The sequence below is a fragment of the Pleurodeles waltl genome, chromosome 1_2 (assembly GCF_031143425.1).
Source record: "Pleurodeles waltl isolate 20211129_DDA chromosome 1_2, aPleWal1.hap1.20221129, whole genome shotgun sequence".
NCBI classification, from domain to species: Eukaryota; Metazoa; Chordata; class Amphibia; order Caudata; family Salamandridae; genus Pleurodeles; species Pleurodeles waltl.
The window spans coordinates 731,466,525-731,483,287 of NC_090437.1; the positions used below are offsets into that span (position 1 = coordinate 731,466,525).

At 44.1% G+C, this 16,763-nt stretch overlaps 1 protein-coding gene across 1 annotated transcript in view; it reads left to right on the plus strand.

The window, feature by feature from the left end:
• TDO2 (tryptophan 2,3-dioxygenase) overlaps positions 1–16,763 on the plus strand; it is a 169,119-nt gene that overhangs the window by 87,465 nt on the left and 64,891 nt on the right. The window contains exon 6 of the mRNA XM_069243128.1: positions 11,058–11,244. Coding sequence (XP_069099229.1) covers positions 11,058–11,244 — 187 coding nt within the window. The remainder of the gene's footprint in view (positions 1–11,057; positions 11,245–16,763) is intronic.

Below are 16,763 nucleotides of genomic sequence, written 5' to 3' on the forward strand. Positions count from 1 at the left end.
CAAATAGACTAGGTCCAGCAAGACCCTGACCAGGAGGAAATATAGGACCATGAAGTCTATTCCCATTAGGATCAGGATCAGAAGGCTCATGAGGGTTAGACTCAGGGCGATCCTAAACTAGGGTGACAAGAACTACATGAACAAGGGTGACTCGCAACAAGGGAACTAGGAGGACCAGTGCCACATGGATGAAACAGAACAGACACAAGAGAACCATTACTAGGAGGACCATCACAGGGGGGCCGGGGTCAGATGGACAGGAACAAGGTAGAAAAGCCTACTGAGGAGACCAGGAGGACTAGTAGGATTAGGATGGAGAATGCATACCAGGGAACTAGAAGAACTAGAGAAACCAAAGGTAGTGGAGTCAGTACTAAAAGAACCAATACATAAAGACCAGACAAAGAAGTACCAGACCTAACACCAGTAATACATGGAGGAAGGGGGACAAGATCAGAAGGATTAGGGACAGACAAAGCAGGTGACTAGATAAACCAATTGGAGAAGGGCCAGGAGGAGTGATGGGTAAGAATTAGGTTGAAGAGGATGAAAAGGTCCAGAACAGGGAACTGTGAAACAGGAGACCCGTGATCCAAAGGACTAGGTGCAGGAGTACATGGAAATGATGACCAGACACGGCATTATAAGGAAGTACAGGACGAGGAAGTTCTTAGACTAGCATAATTGGAAGTGAAGGGACATCAGAACTAGGAAAGGCTAAAATGATCCGTGATGTGCCAGGACAAGCAGAACCATGCAAAGAAGGAGCAGGAGGTTCTAGGACCAGGAGTATCAGGACCAGATTGAATAGGACTACGAATATCAGGAACTGAAGGGTAATGGTCAATATGTCCAGGATACTTGGATAAGCATTACAGGCACTAGGAAGGTCGTGGGGGCATCACCAACAGTACCCATAACACCAGAGCAATAGGACTAGGTAATCTAAAAGGATCATGACCAGGGGGACTGGAAAGAGGAAAAGGAGTGTCATGAAGTTCAGAACATAGAAGACCAGGGGCCAGATGTATCAAGCGTTTTTGCATTCGCAAATGGTGCGAATGGCGGTTTGCAAATGCAAAAATGCCTTTCAGTATGTATGAAAGGAATTAGCTATGCAATTTTAAGGATTCGGTATAATAGCGATTCCTTAAAATTCCGAGCCCGTTTAGAGAATCACAAATTGTGATTCTCTAAATAAGAAATCGCAAATAAGGAACCCTTATTTGCGATTTCTTATGCACATGTATCAAGCTTTTCCTTAATGTGAATTGGGCATTAAGGAATTGCAATTACCACCAAGTAAAACTTGGTGGTAACCATGTGCAATTTTTTAAAATGCTTTAAAAATGCATTTGTAAAATTGACATGTAACGCACACATGCCCCCTTGGCATGAGTGCGCCTTACATGTCCTGAAATACTTTTTTGGGGTGCAGCGGAGGGGGTCTTAGCCCCCCCGCACCCTGGGGTTTTGCATTTCCTAAATTGCGAATTCCACTTAGGAATTCGCAATTTGGGAAATGCAAAAAATTAGCAAATATGGGCCTACAGGCCCATAGGTGCAAATGGGCTCAGAATCGCTATTTGCAATTCGGTAATAGCATTTGCGATTTTTAAGAAATCGCTATTACCGAATCGCAAATATGATACATACCATTTTGCGAATCAGAAATAGCGATTTCTTAAAAATCGCAATTAGAGAATTGCAAAGTGGATTCTTCATACATCTGGCCCCAGGACTCTGATTGCTAAGTGGGGCAGACTAATTATTTCAAGTAGCAGAACCAAGGTGAGGAGAATCAGACGTAAGGAGACCAACCACAACCTAGAAGACCAATAGGACTGGACAGTGGTGGTCAGGACGGCCAGGACAAAAAAATTACCAGGCTCAGAATGACCGAGCAAGGAGAACCTGGATCAAGAGGACCTGGATCATTGGTTACAGAACAAATAGGACTAAATGGACGAGGAACAAATTCAGGATGAAGTGAACAGGACAACCCACATTAGGACGACAAAGACTACGAGTGCCAACATGAAAAGCAAGTTGGGGCAGTACCTGTGGGGCCTGGGCTAGGAGGCTGATGGTGAGGAAAATCAGGACAAGGTGACCATGACTAAGAGGACCAGAAAGTAACAGGGCCAGATGGGTCAAGACTGGGGGAACAAAGAAGGGCTATGATGGCCAAAAGGCAAACTTAATGATAATAAGCACACTAGGACAAGAAAGACCAGGGCGATAGGACCAAGGAGACCAATGTTTAGTATGGCAGGTCGGCTAGATGAAAATTAAGAATAGTATGGCCTTGACCAGTGCCAGGTAGCTGAGACCTGGGACACAAGCAACCAAAGGCAGAAGGAAAAGTTCTAAGAGTAACAGGAAACAAATGACTTGGGCAACCGAGATGATCAGGCCAAAGAGGATCAGGACCTTGAGTACCAGGACCATGAGGACCAGGGTAAGAAGAGGAAGGAGGATCAGGACCTGGGATGTTCATACCAGCATGATCACAGCTTGGAGGTCCACGCCACAGGGCTGGGAACATGATGGTCAGGAAAAAGACCAACAGGATTGCCCAGCCTAGGAGAACCAGAAATAGGAGGACCATGATGACTTGGGTAGAGGTACAAGGGCAAGCAGCAGAAAGACCAAGGCCAGGAGGATTATTTCGAGGTCTGGGAGGACTAGAAAGATTAGGAGCATGATGATTATGCCAGGGTTTCCAGAATAAGCAAGGAAGATGAGGGGGATCAGTACCAAGAATACCAGAAGAACCAGAGCCACCAGGACCAGGGTGAGAGTAAGGATTATTAGAAGGATCAGCACCAAGAGGACCATGAACCGGCCTAGGGGTGCCAAGAGGACCATGATCAATGGACCAGTGCCCAGATCACTTCATGGAGCAGAAAGACCTGAACCTGGAGATAGCAGAACCAGAGTGACAAAGATCCGGTGGATAAGAAAAGCCAGAGCCAGGAGGACTAAGGGACTGGACCTGGATGTCCAAGAGGATTAGGACCAAAATAACAAGGCTCAGAAGGACACAAACAAAGAGAATTAGGGCCAAGAGGGCCTAGACAAGTGGTTGCAGTGTCAGAAGGACCAAGACAAGGCACAGGAGCAGAAGTACAAGTATGATCCAAACAAAGAATACAAGGGCTAAGAGGACATGGCCTAAGCTGGCCAGGACATAGGAGGACAGATAGACCAAGGGGATCAGCAGGAACAGGAATCAATGTACTAAATATCAGATTAGCAGGCTGTGAAGGATCAGAAGGATCAGGTCTAATGAACAAGGGTCTCTAGAGGATCAGAAAAGAAAAAGAAGAGCCAGAAAGGACCATAATGGCCAGGAGCACCACAAACAAGAGGATTGGGCAGAAAAAAAGGCCCAAAAAAGGAGGACCAGAGACTAAATGATCACATCTAGGAATAGAACACAGAGTGTGAGGATCAGGAAGAGGAAGGCCATTGCTAAGCAAAACAGAATGATTGAGGAAGACTAGGAAAACATGTCTTGAAGAAGCAAAAGGAGATGGCCAGGCATCCAGAGCCAGCAGGAGAAGAGCTAAAGGTTCCAGGATAAGGAGGACCAGTGAGGCCACAACCAAGAGGAAAAGGAAACTCAAGGTAGAGAGGGTCAGAAGTATAAGGAACTGGCATACCAGTACCAGGACGTGGAGGAAAAGACGCCCCAGGACAAGAAGATGACAGGAGCCATCATGACCAAGTTAGGTGGCTAACAACAGGATGACTGAACAAGAAGGATCAGGACAAAGTAGTCACTTTGGTCCAGGATGACAATGAGCAGGAGGACCAGTGCTAAGAGTGTCATGACATATTAGAGGTGAACTCAGAGAACTAGTCAAGTCAAGAGCAGCGGGACTAAGGCCATTAAGATCAGGAACCAAATAGGAGAGGAATAGATGGACTAGAAGGATCAGAATAAGCACGACCAGGAATAGGGCAAGGAGGGCCAGAGAGGTCAAACCAAGGGCTATTAGGACCACACTGGCGCAGATCGGGGAACTGGGACACCCAGAGCCATGAGGACTGATGGGACCAGACCAGAATTAGCAGGATCACACCAAGGGGACCTAATAAAGAGGACCAAGACCAGTGGATGCAGTTATAGGTGGACCACAATGAAAAGGACCAGGGCAAGGAGAATCAGGAAGATTTGGAGCGCCAGCCCTAGGAGAACCAGGATATCAGGACTAAATAGTACCTGATCAGGAGGCCTAGGAAGGGCTAATACAAGAATGAGTCAGGTGCATGGCCAGGAAGACCAGGGTCAGGAAAGACTACAACCACGAGTACCAGGCAACTAGTGCCAGGGTGATGCATAGCAGTTGGACCAGAATGAGGATCAGGAGGGCCAAAATAACCTAGAAAAGGAAACCTTGGAACAGGACTTGGTGGAGGACCGACACTTAAAGGCACAGAGGATTCTAGAAGAGAAGGAAGAAGAACGAGAGCAGGAGGACACCTCTGCTATTCTAGGCCACATGGCTTAGAATATCCCTTTTGTTAATGGTTCTAATGGAACTTACCTTTACCCCCTCTATCGACACTCCTATAGAGGCTTCCTTTCCCACAGTAATAACTTGGCAAGCTTCTTCCAAAAGAAGATCATCAACATCAACTCTTCTTTTCCTTCCTCTCCCGGCTATGAAATAGATCGAAACCCTCATAAGGATCCTGAAGCTCTTATGGTCTCTCTTTCTTTGTTTCAGCCTGTGACCAAGGCTCTTGTCATCAACTACTTGCATGTTATAAAATCGGGATCCCCCTTAGCCCCTGCTCCACCCCATATATTAGCTTTGGCCTCCAACATAATCTCTCCAGTATTGGAAAATATTTAATAACAATCCTTAAGTTCTGGTTTTATACCTAAGTCTTTGAAACATGCTGTCGTCAAACCTCTATTGAAAAAGCCTAAACTCGACCCCATGCAGCTGAGCAACTATAGACCTATTGCCCTTCTCCCTATTTTGTCTAAGATAATGGAAAAGCACATCAGTAATCAGCTAACTTGTTTTCTTGAAGATCATGAACTCCTGCACCCTTCTCAAATGGGATTTAGACCTCAGCATAGTACAGAGTCAGCTCTACTAGCTGTTGTGGAAAATGCCCGCCAAATACTAGATCACGGCGGGCATGCTGCCATCATCTTATTAGATCTCAGTGCCGCATTTGACACTGTAGATCACAACACCCTTCTTCAAAGACTCTCTGTCATAGGAATAGAAAGCACTTAATTGAGTTGGTTCTCTTCATTTTTGAGACAGAAAATTTCAAGTCCTTGATCGCTCGTTCTACTCCAACACGTTCTCTCTTACCTGCAGTGTTCCGCAGGGCTCCTCGCTGAGTCCTACTCTTTTCAATATCTACCTTTCTCCCCTGGCCAAAATTGTGGAACCTCATGGCCTTTCTTTGATTTCATATGCTAATGATACTCAGTTAGTAGTGTCGCTTTCACATTCTGGAATTACCGCTCAATCGAACCTCTCATCCTGTTTGGCAGATGAGTCTAAACTCAAACTTAATGATGGAAAGTTGGAAGTAATGATCATTGGCAATTATACCCTCTTCAATTCCCCAGCATCATTCCTGGATGACTTCAAATATCTTCTGCCCCCTAGAGATAATACAAATAGCCTAGGCTTTTGGATAGACCTTCGCCTCACGATGGACCATCAATCCAAAAAGCTTGCTGCGTCTTGCTTCGGCCTATAAAGAACTTTGAGGAAAATCCTTAATCTCTTACCTTTTTTGGCCAGAAAACTCCCCATTGAAGTCTTAATATTGTATTGTTTAGATTATGGCAATTCTGTTTTTCTTAGTTCCCCTGGCTATGTGATAAGGAGATTGCAGGTTGTGCAAAACACTGCTGCACGGCTACTTAAGAACACTCCTAGATATATATCGGCCAAACCTGCATTAACTTCTCTTCACTGGCTTCCTATAAAGCAACGGGTTAACTTTAAGGCCATATGTATGACACATAAAGCCCTGCATAATAAGGGTCCCAGATTCCTTAGGTAATGTATGTCATTTTACGTTCTGGCAAGGCCTCTTAGATCCTCTGAGATGGAGAGGTAACTCCTTTTCAGTCAAAGCTGCACACCTTTGGAATTCCCTTCCTTTGGAAATTCGCCGGGAATACTCAGAACTATATTTTTGTAAGAAATTGAAGACATTCCTATTTTATTCCTAGGTAATCTCTTGGTTTTATGTATGGGATTTGACTTACTTGGGAAGCCCTCGGGTAGTCATGCGCTCTATACATTTCTTAATCTAATGTAATCTAATCTAATTCAAGATTAATATGATGTAAGTCCCCAGGACCCCCAACCTCATCAGTCCATATATAGAACTGGTAAATAGTTACTGAATGTGGGAGCATACAAAGTGAATAAAAAGCCTGGACACTTTGGCCTCTGAGTGATAGAAGACGCTGTCTGATACTGGCACAGTAGTCTGAGGGTGGATCTGAGGGCACAGGGACTGAAACTTTGCAGAGTATTTTAAAGGTTGGATGAAACCAGGAAATATGGTTAACATCTAACAAAGGGGTCACTTGGCTATGGCAATCAGGAAAGGAGAGCTCAAGATCATAAGAAAGCTATTGTGGGATTAAAGGGGGCGATGAAGGCTCCAGATTGATCATCTCTGATGGCCCAAAGATGGATCCGGTGTGACTATCAGATCTTTGGTCTGACATTCCATATGCATGTACGTGAAGTGGGTATGTAGTAAGTGCATAGTAGTAAAGCTCTTTGTGTGTTGAAACCCTAAGAGCATGGACCAGTTTGATGCATTTTGCATGACATGATGGAAAATAGATGTAGCTTCCCTAGAGTGTGCATTGACTGCATTCCTGCAGATGGAGATTGGAGACCCAGAAATGAAGTGATATAGAATCCAGAAATGGCTACCCAAAGAAATTCTGTGAGGTCCTTTTTAGCATAGAGCTGCTGATTAATTCTTCTTCAGTGACCACATAGGGTACTTGATAGGATTAAGGGGTAGGCCAGATATTTCTCTTGTTAAAGTGGTAAAGACTCTAAGCATGGCTGCCCTGTTATTTGTGCCTGATGACTGCTCAGGAAGGCAGATGACAGCCAGGTGGTAAGATCCCATTCTTCATCATGTCCTTGTTTTGGATACATCTGCTTGGAGCGGGCATTATTGCCACTGTAGTGACAGTAATCACCCAGCATAAAGGCTGTGTCTGAGCTACAGCCAGAAAATGATATTTCAAAGAGAATTACCTCAAATCATTTAAGAAGCCTTAATTGTGGATTGACATCCCCTGTCTGGAAAATGAGTATTATAATGGAATTGTGAAGTGATTGAGCTGAAGGTCACAAAAATAAAAGTAATAAAGGATCTGTTTATTCAGTGTCTAATTTCTCACAGTATTTGAAATAAAGTCAATGAATAAAAATCTCTGTGAGTTTCTTTCCTTCTGTATATTTGATGCCTGTAAGTCTTTCTCTGATTTAATGCAAACACGATTCATGATCCAATGAAATTCTGTTCATTTGTTTATAGTCCCATTCTTTTGCTGTGACTCCTTGATGGAATGCTTCTGCTGATGGCCTGACAGAGTAGGGGTCATCAAAGGAAGGATTCTATACTATCTGTCCTATTTAAACTGAAACCTGGCTGTACAAGACAATTAAAAAACTATGGGGGTTATTACAACTTTGGAGGAGGTGTTAATCCGTCCCAAATGTGACGGATATACCACCAGCCGTATTACGAGTTCCATAGGATATAATGGACTCGTAATACGGCTGGTGGTATATTCGTCACTTTACCGTCACTTTTGGGACGGATTAACACCTCCTCCAAAGTTGTAATAACCCCCCCATGACCCTCGTCAATCTGGGGAAAGACACCCAGCCTGTGGGACAATTAGGTTTTTTTGTTTTTCAGAAACAAACTCCCACTTTGAGAGTTTATTTTAGAAAGACAAAAACGGTTTGATGGCTGGCCTTCATGTCTGATAGTTTTGTCCTTTAAGTATTTCATGCATAGACAGAAACCACCATGACAGCAGTTCCTCTCAAAATGTAGAGTTGACTACAGGGCCAGCGGACTATTCTAAATTTGACAGATGGAGGTCCTTCAAGAAGGCAGAGGTATTTTGCTCCACATTTGCGACAGAGTTAACTTTGTCTTTGAACCTCTGAATCACACCCATATTTTTTCTTCTTTCTCTCAAAAGATTGGAATGAACCCTCTTAATTATACTGTGTTGGTCACTTCATAAGAGGCCCTACCTAATTATTTCCATTGTCATGAAATCACCCAAAATATTAAATGGTTCTATGTCACTGGGATACACTTCCAGTTCTGGTTTTTGCTTTTACTTTTGTCTGATTTGTTTAATTGAGCTGGACCAGAATAAATAATTTGAGAATGTACTGATTTGCAGCAAAAAAAAGAGTTGTTCTGATAAAATGAAGCCTTTTGGCAATTCTATATCTGCTCCTGGTACATTCCCACGGCTTTGTGAAAAAGAATGCAAACATAGCTCTAGAAGAGTAAGCAGTTTCTTTAGTCTTGCAAAGATTTCATCTTTATCATTAGTCACTCTGTGGGTAACCATAAAGAAGTAGGACAATTTTTAGAGCACAAGACAGATCCATAAAGAGCATCCCAAGTCACTATGTCTTGGCCATTGATGTAATGGAGTGGCATCCTGTGCCATGTCTGTCAAAATAACTTGGAAAAATGTAAACACCTTGGAACTTTAGACCTATAAGTTAGTGCCTGCATCTAAGCACGTTTTAGCACTAAGGGCCTCATGTCACAAAGGCACAGGGTTTCTGACCACAATGACCACAATGACCACAAAGGTGCTCACCATTATGTTCAAAACCACTTATATAAGTTGGGGAACAAAACTAGTAAAACAGCTTTTGCAAGTGTTCCCACAAAGCAAACAGAAAGGATCATGGAAGGGGATTCCTTCTTCCCCTTTGCAGTTTGGAAATTAATTTATTGATAGTTTGTGACTGCAATCACTGTTGCAAACCAGCTAACAAATAAAGAGTTGGGATGGTGACGAATTTCAAATGTGGAAGAGGTTCTCTTAGTATCTCTTTAAATTTGGAAATCATGTTGGCAGCCTCAGGGGGAAGATGTTTTCTAAAACTAAAACCACTGGTTTCCTTAAGGAACACAGCCTGGTATGTTTCCATTGTGGAATGCAGTGTGCTCTGCCTGGCAGGCCACCATTCCTGTGGTTATAGCCAATCACCGAGACTCACAAAATGGCACCTGTTTAATGAATATTAATTAAGCAGGTTATTCTGCAACCTTCTGCAATTCAGTATTTTGTGAACTGACCAAACAGTGTATTGGTTGGTTTGCAGAACACTATTCTATTCAAACAAAGTATGTGCAGAATTTGCAACCATGTTTTGCAAATGAAATAATAATACATCAAGGCCCTTTATTATCATAAGGGCACACTTACCATGCTTTCACCACAACACACCTTCAAACAGGTGCACTGGGTGGAAACAGGGGAAGTGAGGACCATTATGGTCAATGTGCTGCCCTCACTGCAGCCACGAAGTCAGGCTGCCCTGGGAGCAGCAAAATCAAGTGAAATACAGAGCTGCTGCTTAAAAGTCACTCCACGTTTCATGGTGTAGGTGGCAATATAGCCTGCACTTTCAAGAGAGAGAGAGATCCTCTTGCAGGTGGGTGCAATGAGTGACTGCACTCACCTGTTAGGGGATGTCTGGAGCTCCATGGGACTCCCTTTCTCCCCTCCAGAGGGCTAGTTTTTGGAGGTAAAGTGAAAGTGTGGCACCTTTTTGTGGCGCGCTTTAAGTGCGTGTCTTAGAGACATGTATTATGGGTGTGGGGGCAGAGGCAAATTTGTTCCCTCATTTGCATGGTGCCACGCCCCCATGCTTATAAGTGAATGCCGTTTAAAAATAGTGCTGGTGCTACATGTGCACCTGCACAATCTGTATTACTGAAGGGAGCACACAAACATCTGCAGTCCCTTCTGTAATACCAAAGTGCCCCACGGATACACAAAGTGGGCCCACATGTCAGTTGTGCCACCAGGGCAATACAGTCCAAGTGCCCTTACTTTTATTAAGGAGATGGATGCCAAATTAATTTTTTGATGTTCTACCTGGTGTAAGTACCTATTGAAATTAGCATAAGGCGTAATAAACTAAATATAAGCTGTATAGAAAGCAGCAGGGCAAACAGTAAAGCTCCATTGCTATTTGCATGGCTACTGGTCATGTTCTCTATACTGTCTACTACTTAGACAGCCACAAGTAAAATAATGAAGTTTCTTTTCATGTTATTTGCAAGACCACCGGCAAAGCAGTACATCATTTTTGCTTTTTAGCCAGCTGCCAGGTAATACTGAAATCTCTTTGCTACTTGCCAGGATACTGGTCAAGTATAATATAATTTCTGCTATTGAGCCAGAAGCAACATAAATAATTACATTTATTTGCCATTTACTTGGCTTCGGGCCTAACTACATTTCTGCTACTTTGCCGGCTGCTAGCTAATAAGTGAAGATATGTTTGCTTGACTGCTGACCAAATATACAAAATCTCTTCTATTTAGTCAGTGGCCAGATAAATAGTGAATTTCCCTTGTTATTTGCACAGCTGCCAGTCAAGAAGTGCAGAATCCCTACTATTTAGCCAGTGGCTGGGTATACGGTGAAGTTGTTCTACTATTTGCATGGCATCCGGCCAAACAGCAATCTCTACTATTTAGCCAGCAGCAGGGAAACTAGTGACGTTTTTCTGCATTTTGCACAGCCGCCAACCAAACAGTATAGAATCTCTATCATTTAGCCAGTGACCAAGTAAATAGCAGAGAAAATTCACTATTGACCAAGTGGCCAGGTAAATAGCTGCTGTCATTTAAAAAACTAGTTATGCAACAGTTTTAGAAACAATAGAATTCTAGTATCACCTTCTGAAGGCACACACAAATGTCAAAATGAAAGTAAAATACACATAGATGCAATGTTGCTTTTTTATCCATAGGGAATACCTGACTCCTGCCTCCGGATTTCAGAGCTTGCAATTTCGCCTCTTAGAGAATAAGTTTGGGGTGCCAGAGAGTCTGAGAGTGCCTTACAATAGACGTCATTACCGTGACAATTTCAAAGGGAAAGAAAACGAGCTGCTACTTAAATCTGAGGAGGAGCAAACTCTTTTACAGCTAGTAGAGGTAATTATATCTGACAAAAAAATTGTTTTTTCCCTTATAATTCAGTTTGCACAATTTAGTCTAATCTGTTTAAAATACTCAATTAAGTAGTCCAATCTACTCAAATACTGAGAACTCATTTTAAATTTTGCTAGTCTATACCAACGCCATCACGCAATATCAAGTGTTAATAGAAAGTGTTCTAAATGCTTATTAATGATTTGACTCTGATTTTCTAAATCATTCTCAGTGATGCAATAGAAGATAACAGTTCCAGAAAGGCAAAAAACTGTACTCCAAAAAAAGGGAACAGAATAACTGGAAGAAAGTATCCTGAGACACGCATGATATGTTTCAAGAGAAATGTCAACCACGCTTGGTTCTTTCTATCAATATATATTGTAAAAGTGAACTAGGAGTATAGCTAGCTTGCTCGTGGTTTATTGCTGGAATTCAGGAGTAAGGCAGACGTACCACAAGAGTAATTTAATTGGATCCATAGCAGCAGGACTACCCTGAATGTAAAAATATTTTTTTCTGCTCTTTGGGGGCATTCTTTAGCTCACATGCCTTAAATTGCACTTTAGTACTACCACTGTCCATTACGGACCAGCCTTTCCTCACAGAGAGATCTCTAAAAACCTTGAAAAAGTGGGACATTCGAATGTTGGCCAAACTTGATCATTTAAACCTGCTGAGACGGCCCTGTGAATAGCAAAGTGATCCTGGCAGAAGGGTTATAATCCAGCACGCAAATGTGCCACGTTTCTCTGTATGATACACAAGACCAGGCTTGCAGTCTTCCTTGAAATAGGCTTTAAATGTGATGAAACATCCTTAAATGGCCACTGTTACAGCACGGTTAGTGTAGTGACCTACCTCCACTACTATAAATTATACAGCACACGCAATCCGAGGGCTGGGTGCGGCCAGACTGCATAAATAAAGGTGCTCTAGCCCCTCATGGATATTGAATGCCTGCACCAGAGTTATTGTGTCTGAGTTTCTATGCCCCAGTGTTTTTGAAGGAAAGCAGCATCTCCCACACTGGGACAGCAAGTGCTGCAAGATACGCCGAGCAACATATCAGCACATGGGAGCAGCTTCTTTGGGCTCCTCTTAGAATCAGGGTATTCCAGCCGTCGGGAAATTAGGGTTCAGGCAGTCGCGGTCAGGGGGAGCCTCGGGATTCCCTCTGCAGGCGTCGCTGTGGGGGCTCAGGGGGGACAACTTTGGTTACTCACGGTCTTGGAGTCGCCGGAGGGTCCTCCCTGAGGTGCTGGTTCTCCGCCAGTCGAGTCGGGGTCGCCGGGTGCAGTGTTGCAAGTCTCACGCTTCTTGCGGGGATTTGCAGGGGTCTTTAAATCTGCTCCTCTGTAACAAAGTTGCAGTTCTTTTGGAGCAGTGCCGCTGTCCTCGGGAGTTTCTTGTCTTTCTTGAAGCAGGGCAGTCGTCTGAGGATTCAGAGGTCGCTGGTCCTTGGGAAAGCGTCGCTGGAGCAGGTTTCTTTGGAAGGCAGGAGACAGGCCGGTAGGACTGGGGCCAAAGCAGTTGGTGTCTTCTTTTCTTCTTCTGCAGGGGTCTTTCAGCTCAGCAGTCCTCTTCTTCAGGTAAGTTGCAGGAATCTAAATTCTTAGGTTCAGAGGAGCCCTTAAATACTAAATTTAAGGGCGTGTTTTAGGTCTGGGGGGTTAGTAGCCAATGGCTACTAGCCCTGAGGGTGGGTACACCCTCTTTGTGCCTCCTCCCAAGGGGAGGGGGGCACATCCCTATTCCTATTGGGTGAATCCTCCTTCTACAAGATGGAGGATTTCTAAAAGTCAGAGTCACCTCAGCTCAGGACACCTTAGGGGCTGTCCTGACTGGCCAGTGACTCCTCCTTGTTTTTCTCATTATCTCTCCTGGACTTGCCGCCAAATGTGGGGGCTGGGTCCAGGGGGCGGGCATCTCCACTAGCTGGAGTGCCCTGGGGCATTGTAACATGAAGCTTGAGCCTTTGAAGCTCACTGCTAGGCGTTACAGTTCCTGCAGGGGGGAGGTGTGAAGCACCTCCACCCAGAGCAGGCTTTGTTTCTGTCCTCAGAGAGCACAAAGGCTCTCACCACATGGGGTCAGAAACTCGTCTCTCAGCAGCAGGCTGGCAGAGACCAGTCAGTCCTGCACTGAACAATTGGGTAAAATACAGGGGGCATCTCTAAGATGCCCTCTGTGTGCATTTTTTTATAAATCCAACACTGGCATCAGTGTGGGTTTATTATTCTGAGAAGTTTGATACTAAACTTCCCAGTATTCAGTGTAGCCATTATGGAGCTGTGGAGTTCGTTTTTGACAGACTCCCAGACCATATATTCTTATGGCTACCCTGCACTTACAATGTCTAAGGTTTTTGCTTAGACACTGTAGGGGCATAGTGCTCATGCACATATGCCCTCAGCTGTGGTATAGTGCACCCTGCCTTAGGGCTGTAAGGCCTGCTAGAGGGGTGACTGACCTATGCCACAGGCAGTGTGAGGTTGGAATGGCACCCTGAGGGGAGTGCCATGTCGACTTAGTCATTTTCTCCCCACCAGCACACACAAGCTGGCAAGCAGTGTGTCTGTGCTGAGTGAGGGGTCCCTAGGGTGGCATAAGTCATGCTGCAGCCCTTAGAGACCTTCCCTGGCATCAGGGCCCTTGGTACCAGGGGTACCAGTTACAAGGGACTTACCTGGGTGCCAGGGTTGTGCCAATTGTGGAGACAATGGTACATTTTAGGTGAAAGAACACTGGTGCTTGGGCCTGGTTAGCAGGGTCCCAGCACACTTCTCAGTCAAGTCAGCATCAGTATCAGGCAAAAAGTGGGGGGTATCTGCAACAGGGAGCCATTTCTTTACAAGAATGAATAAGTGAATAACCAACAAAGTAACAAACATAATACTCTGTGAAAACTTAAGTAATGACTCATACAGACCAGTGGAGCCTGAAGAAGCTGGCAAGTCCAATATAAAACAACAAAAGGGACAGAGAAATAAAACAAGCAAAGTGCCATGTCATCACTATCCCAAGTAGCTGTGCCTTCAGGGTGACAACACTGTGCACATGCCCCAGTCACATCATTAAGTAAGTTAGTGATCCAGCAGCACTGAGATGTCACCAATTAATTGGGCAGCTGCAGCATTATTTGTGCACCACGCATGAAACGGTAGGAGCTGTTAAATGTTCTATGATGTTACACATGGGAGATAATGAACTGTACGAATTATTTGAAAAGTTAACCTACAAAGGAGCAGATTATGTTTTTGATGCAGTCATTGCTGCCCTAAACAGGCATTTCGATCCTCAAATAAACTCAGATTATAGGAGATTCAAACTTTGACAAGCAAGTCAGGCAGAGGGAGAGTACGTAGACACATTCTTCTCAAGGCTACACAACTTGCTGAGCACATGCACTGGGATAGACAATAAAGACAAAATCAGAGCACAACTAATTTAAGGATGACGATCATCCAACCTACGGAAACTGGGACGACGTTTTTATTTTGGCCAGGTCACATGAACTAGTCAACAGACGGGCATGGGAATCGGATTCTGCCCTCACCCAATGTTCCACTGGTCTAGCGACAATTAGCATGGTTAAAGTCAAAGAGGAGCGGTTAGAGGCCATACAGTGGCACCCAGTAAGGTCACAAGAGACTGCCATTGCAAGACCAAATGAGAAGGCGTGTGGAAACTGTGGGATGACTCGCCAAAAAGGATGCCCAGCACAAGGAAAACCATGCCTGAAGTGTGGCTGTCACACCCACTTTGCAAAAGTTTGTTGCAGCTACAGCACTGGGTCCAGCACAAACACAAAGGGGAAGAGGAGCATGAATATTCCCCAGTTATCACTGGAAGATAGAGAGGGGAGCCAGACACTGAAAAATGAGGCATAATTAGACCTACCCGAAGAAGACAACAACAAGGAAGTGTTCGCTACATACTTTACTGGACGGGACAACCAGCGCTGGAGACCTTCCTTCATGTGCCACATAGATGTAGGAGTGAAGATTACCGCCCTTATTGATAACAACAACTCGGTAATTGACTCAGCACAGTTTTGTAAGCTAAATCCCAAGCCAAAGATCCTTCCAACAAGGCCAACAAGGCCAAAATCTACACATATGGAGGAACGGACCACATTCCATTATGAGGTGTCCTCGAAGTGGAAGTAGAAAATGGAGACACAAAGACATGATGACCAAGGAAAGTACCGGAACTCTACTAGGCTGGACACCGCCAAGGACTTAGGCTTGGTTTTCTTTGCAAATTCATCAGTCACATACTGACAACATTTTGAATGCCTTCCCAAACTCTTCAAAGGTTTGGGGTGTTTGAAAGGTATCCAAGTGAAGCTTCACATTGATTACACTGTACGACCAGTAGCTTTATGCCACAGAAAGGTGCCCTTCCATCTTCACCCACTAGTCGAGAAGGAATTTGAACAGATGGAGTAGTCTGATGACATAGAGAAAGTAATGGGCCCCCTGCTAGGTAGGGTCTTGCCACTAATCTTCATCCCGAACCCAAGCAGGCCGGCGCAGTATGACTATGCATCAATATAAGACTGCCAAACAAAGCCATTTGCAGGGAGAGGCACATCACACCAACCATACACAAAATAATGGCTGAGTTATGTAGTGAATTTTTTTTTCAAAACTTGATTTGAATTCTGGATATCATCAACTAAGAATGGAGGAGTCCAGTGGATATATAACAACTTTCTATACACATGTAGGATTGTGACATTTCAAACGTGTCAGATTTTGAGTATCGTCAGAGGAGAAGGCCTTTCAAGATGCCATACAAGAAGCACTATCTGGCCCAGTCGGAGTACTCAATGTGAGTGATGACATTCTGATTTTCTCAAGCACTCTTGAAGGACATCATGCCAGGCTGAGATACTTTGCAATGACTAGTGGAGTGCGGCCTGACCCTTCACAGCCACAATTTGTCAGGAAAACTATTGCCAGCATTGTTAAGTTCTTCCCTCAGCAAAAACGATTCCCCTTTTTCTTGTACCCACGTTGGTTGCATTGGCGTCCTCACTCCCGGTGGTTCTTGCGGTGGCTGTTCTTGGAACTAGCTTCTTCAGGTTTAACTGCCACTCAAGATGGTGGCCGCAAATCCTTGTGAGGTCAGCGCTCTAGTGTTTCTACCTTAGTCTCGTGCTGAAGCTTCCCTTCAGCTGTTTCTCTCTGGGAGCCCTGCCCTTCAACTGTTATCCTGATGAGATTGAGCAGTGTTCCTGAGGTAGTTCGTTTCATAGAGAATTCTTCCAGTTTTGAGTAATTAATTATTTTTCTTGTTACGGTGTGCACACCACCTACTTTTTCCCTTTTGAAGAAGCTGACTTTTTTCCTTCTTCCAACAACTGGCTATCGGCTTTCTGAGGAGAATTTGTTTTGGCTTTACAGAACTTCAAGCAACTGCAGTAAGGAATCCTTTTGTGTGATTTCCAGACTTGCCAATATATATATATATATATATATATATATATATATATATATATATATATATATATA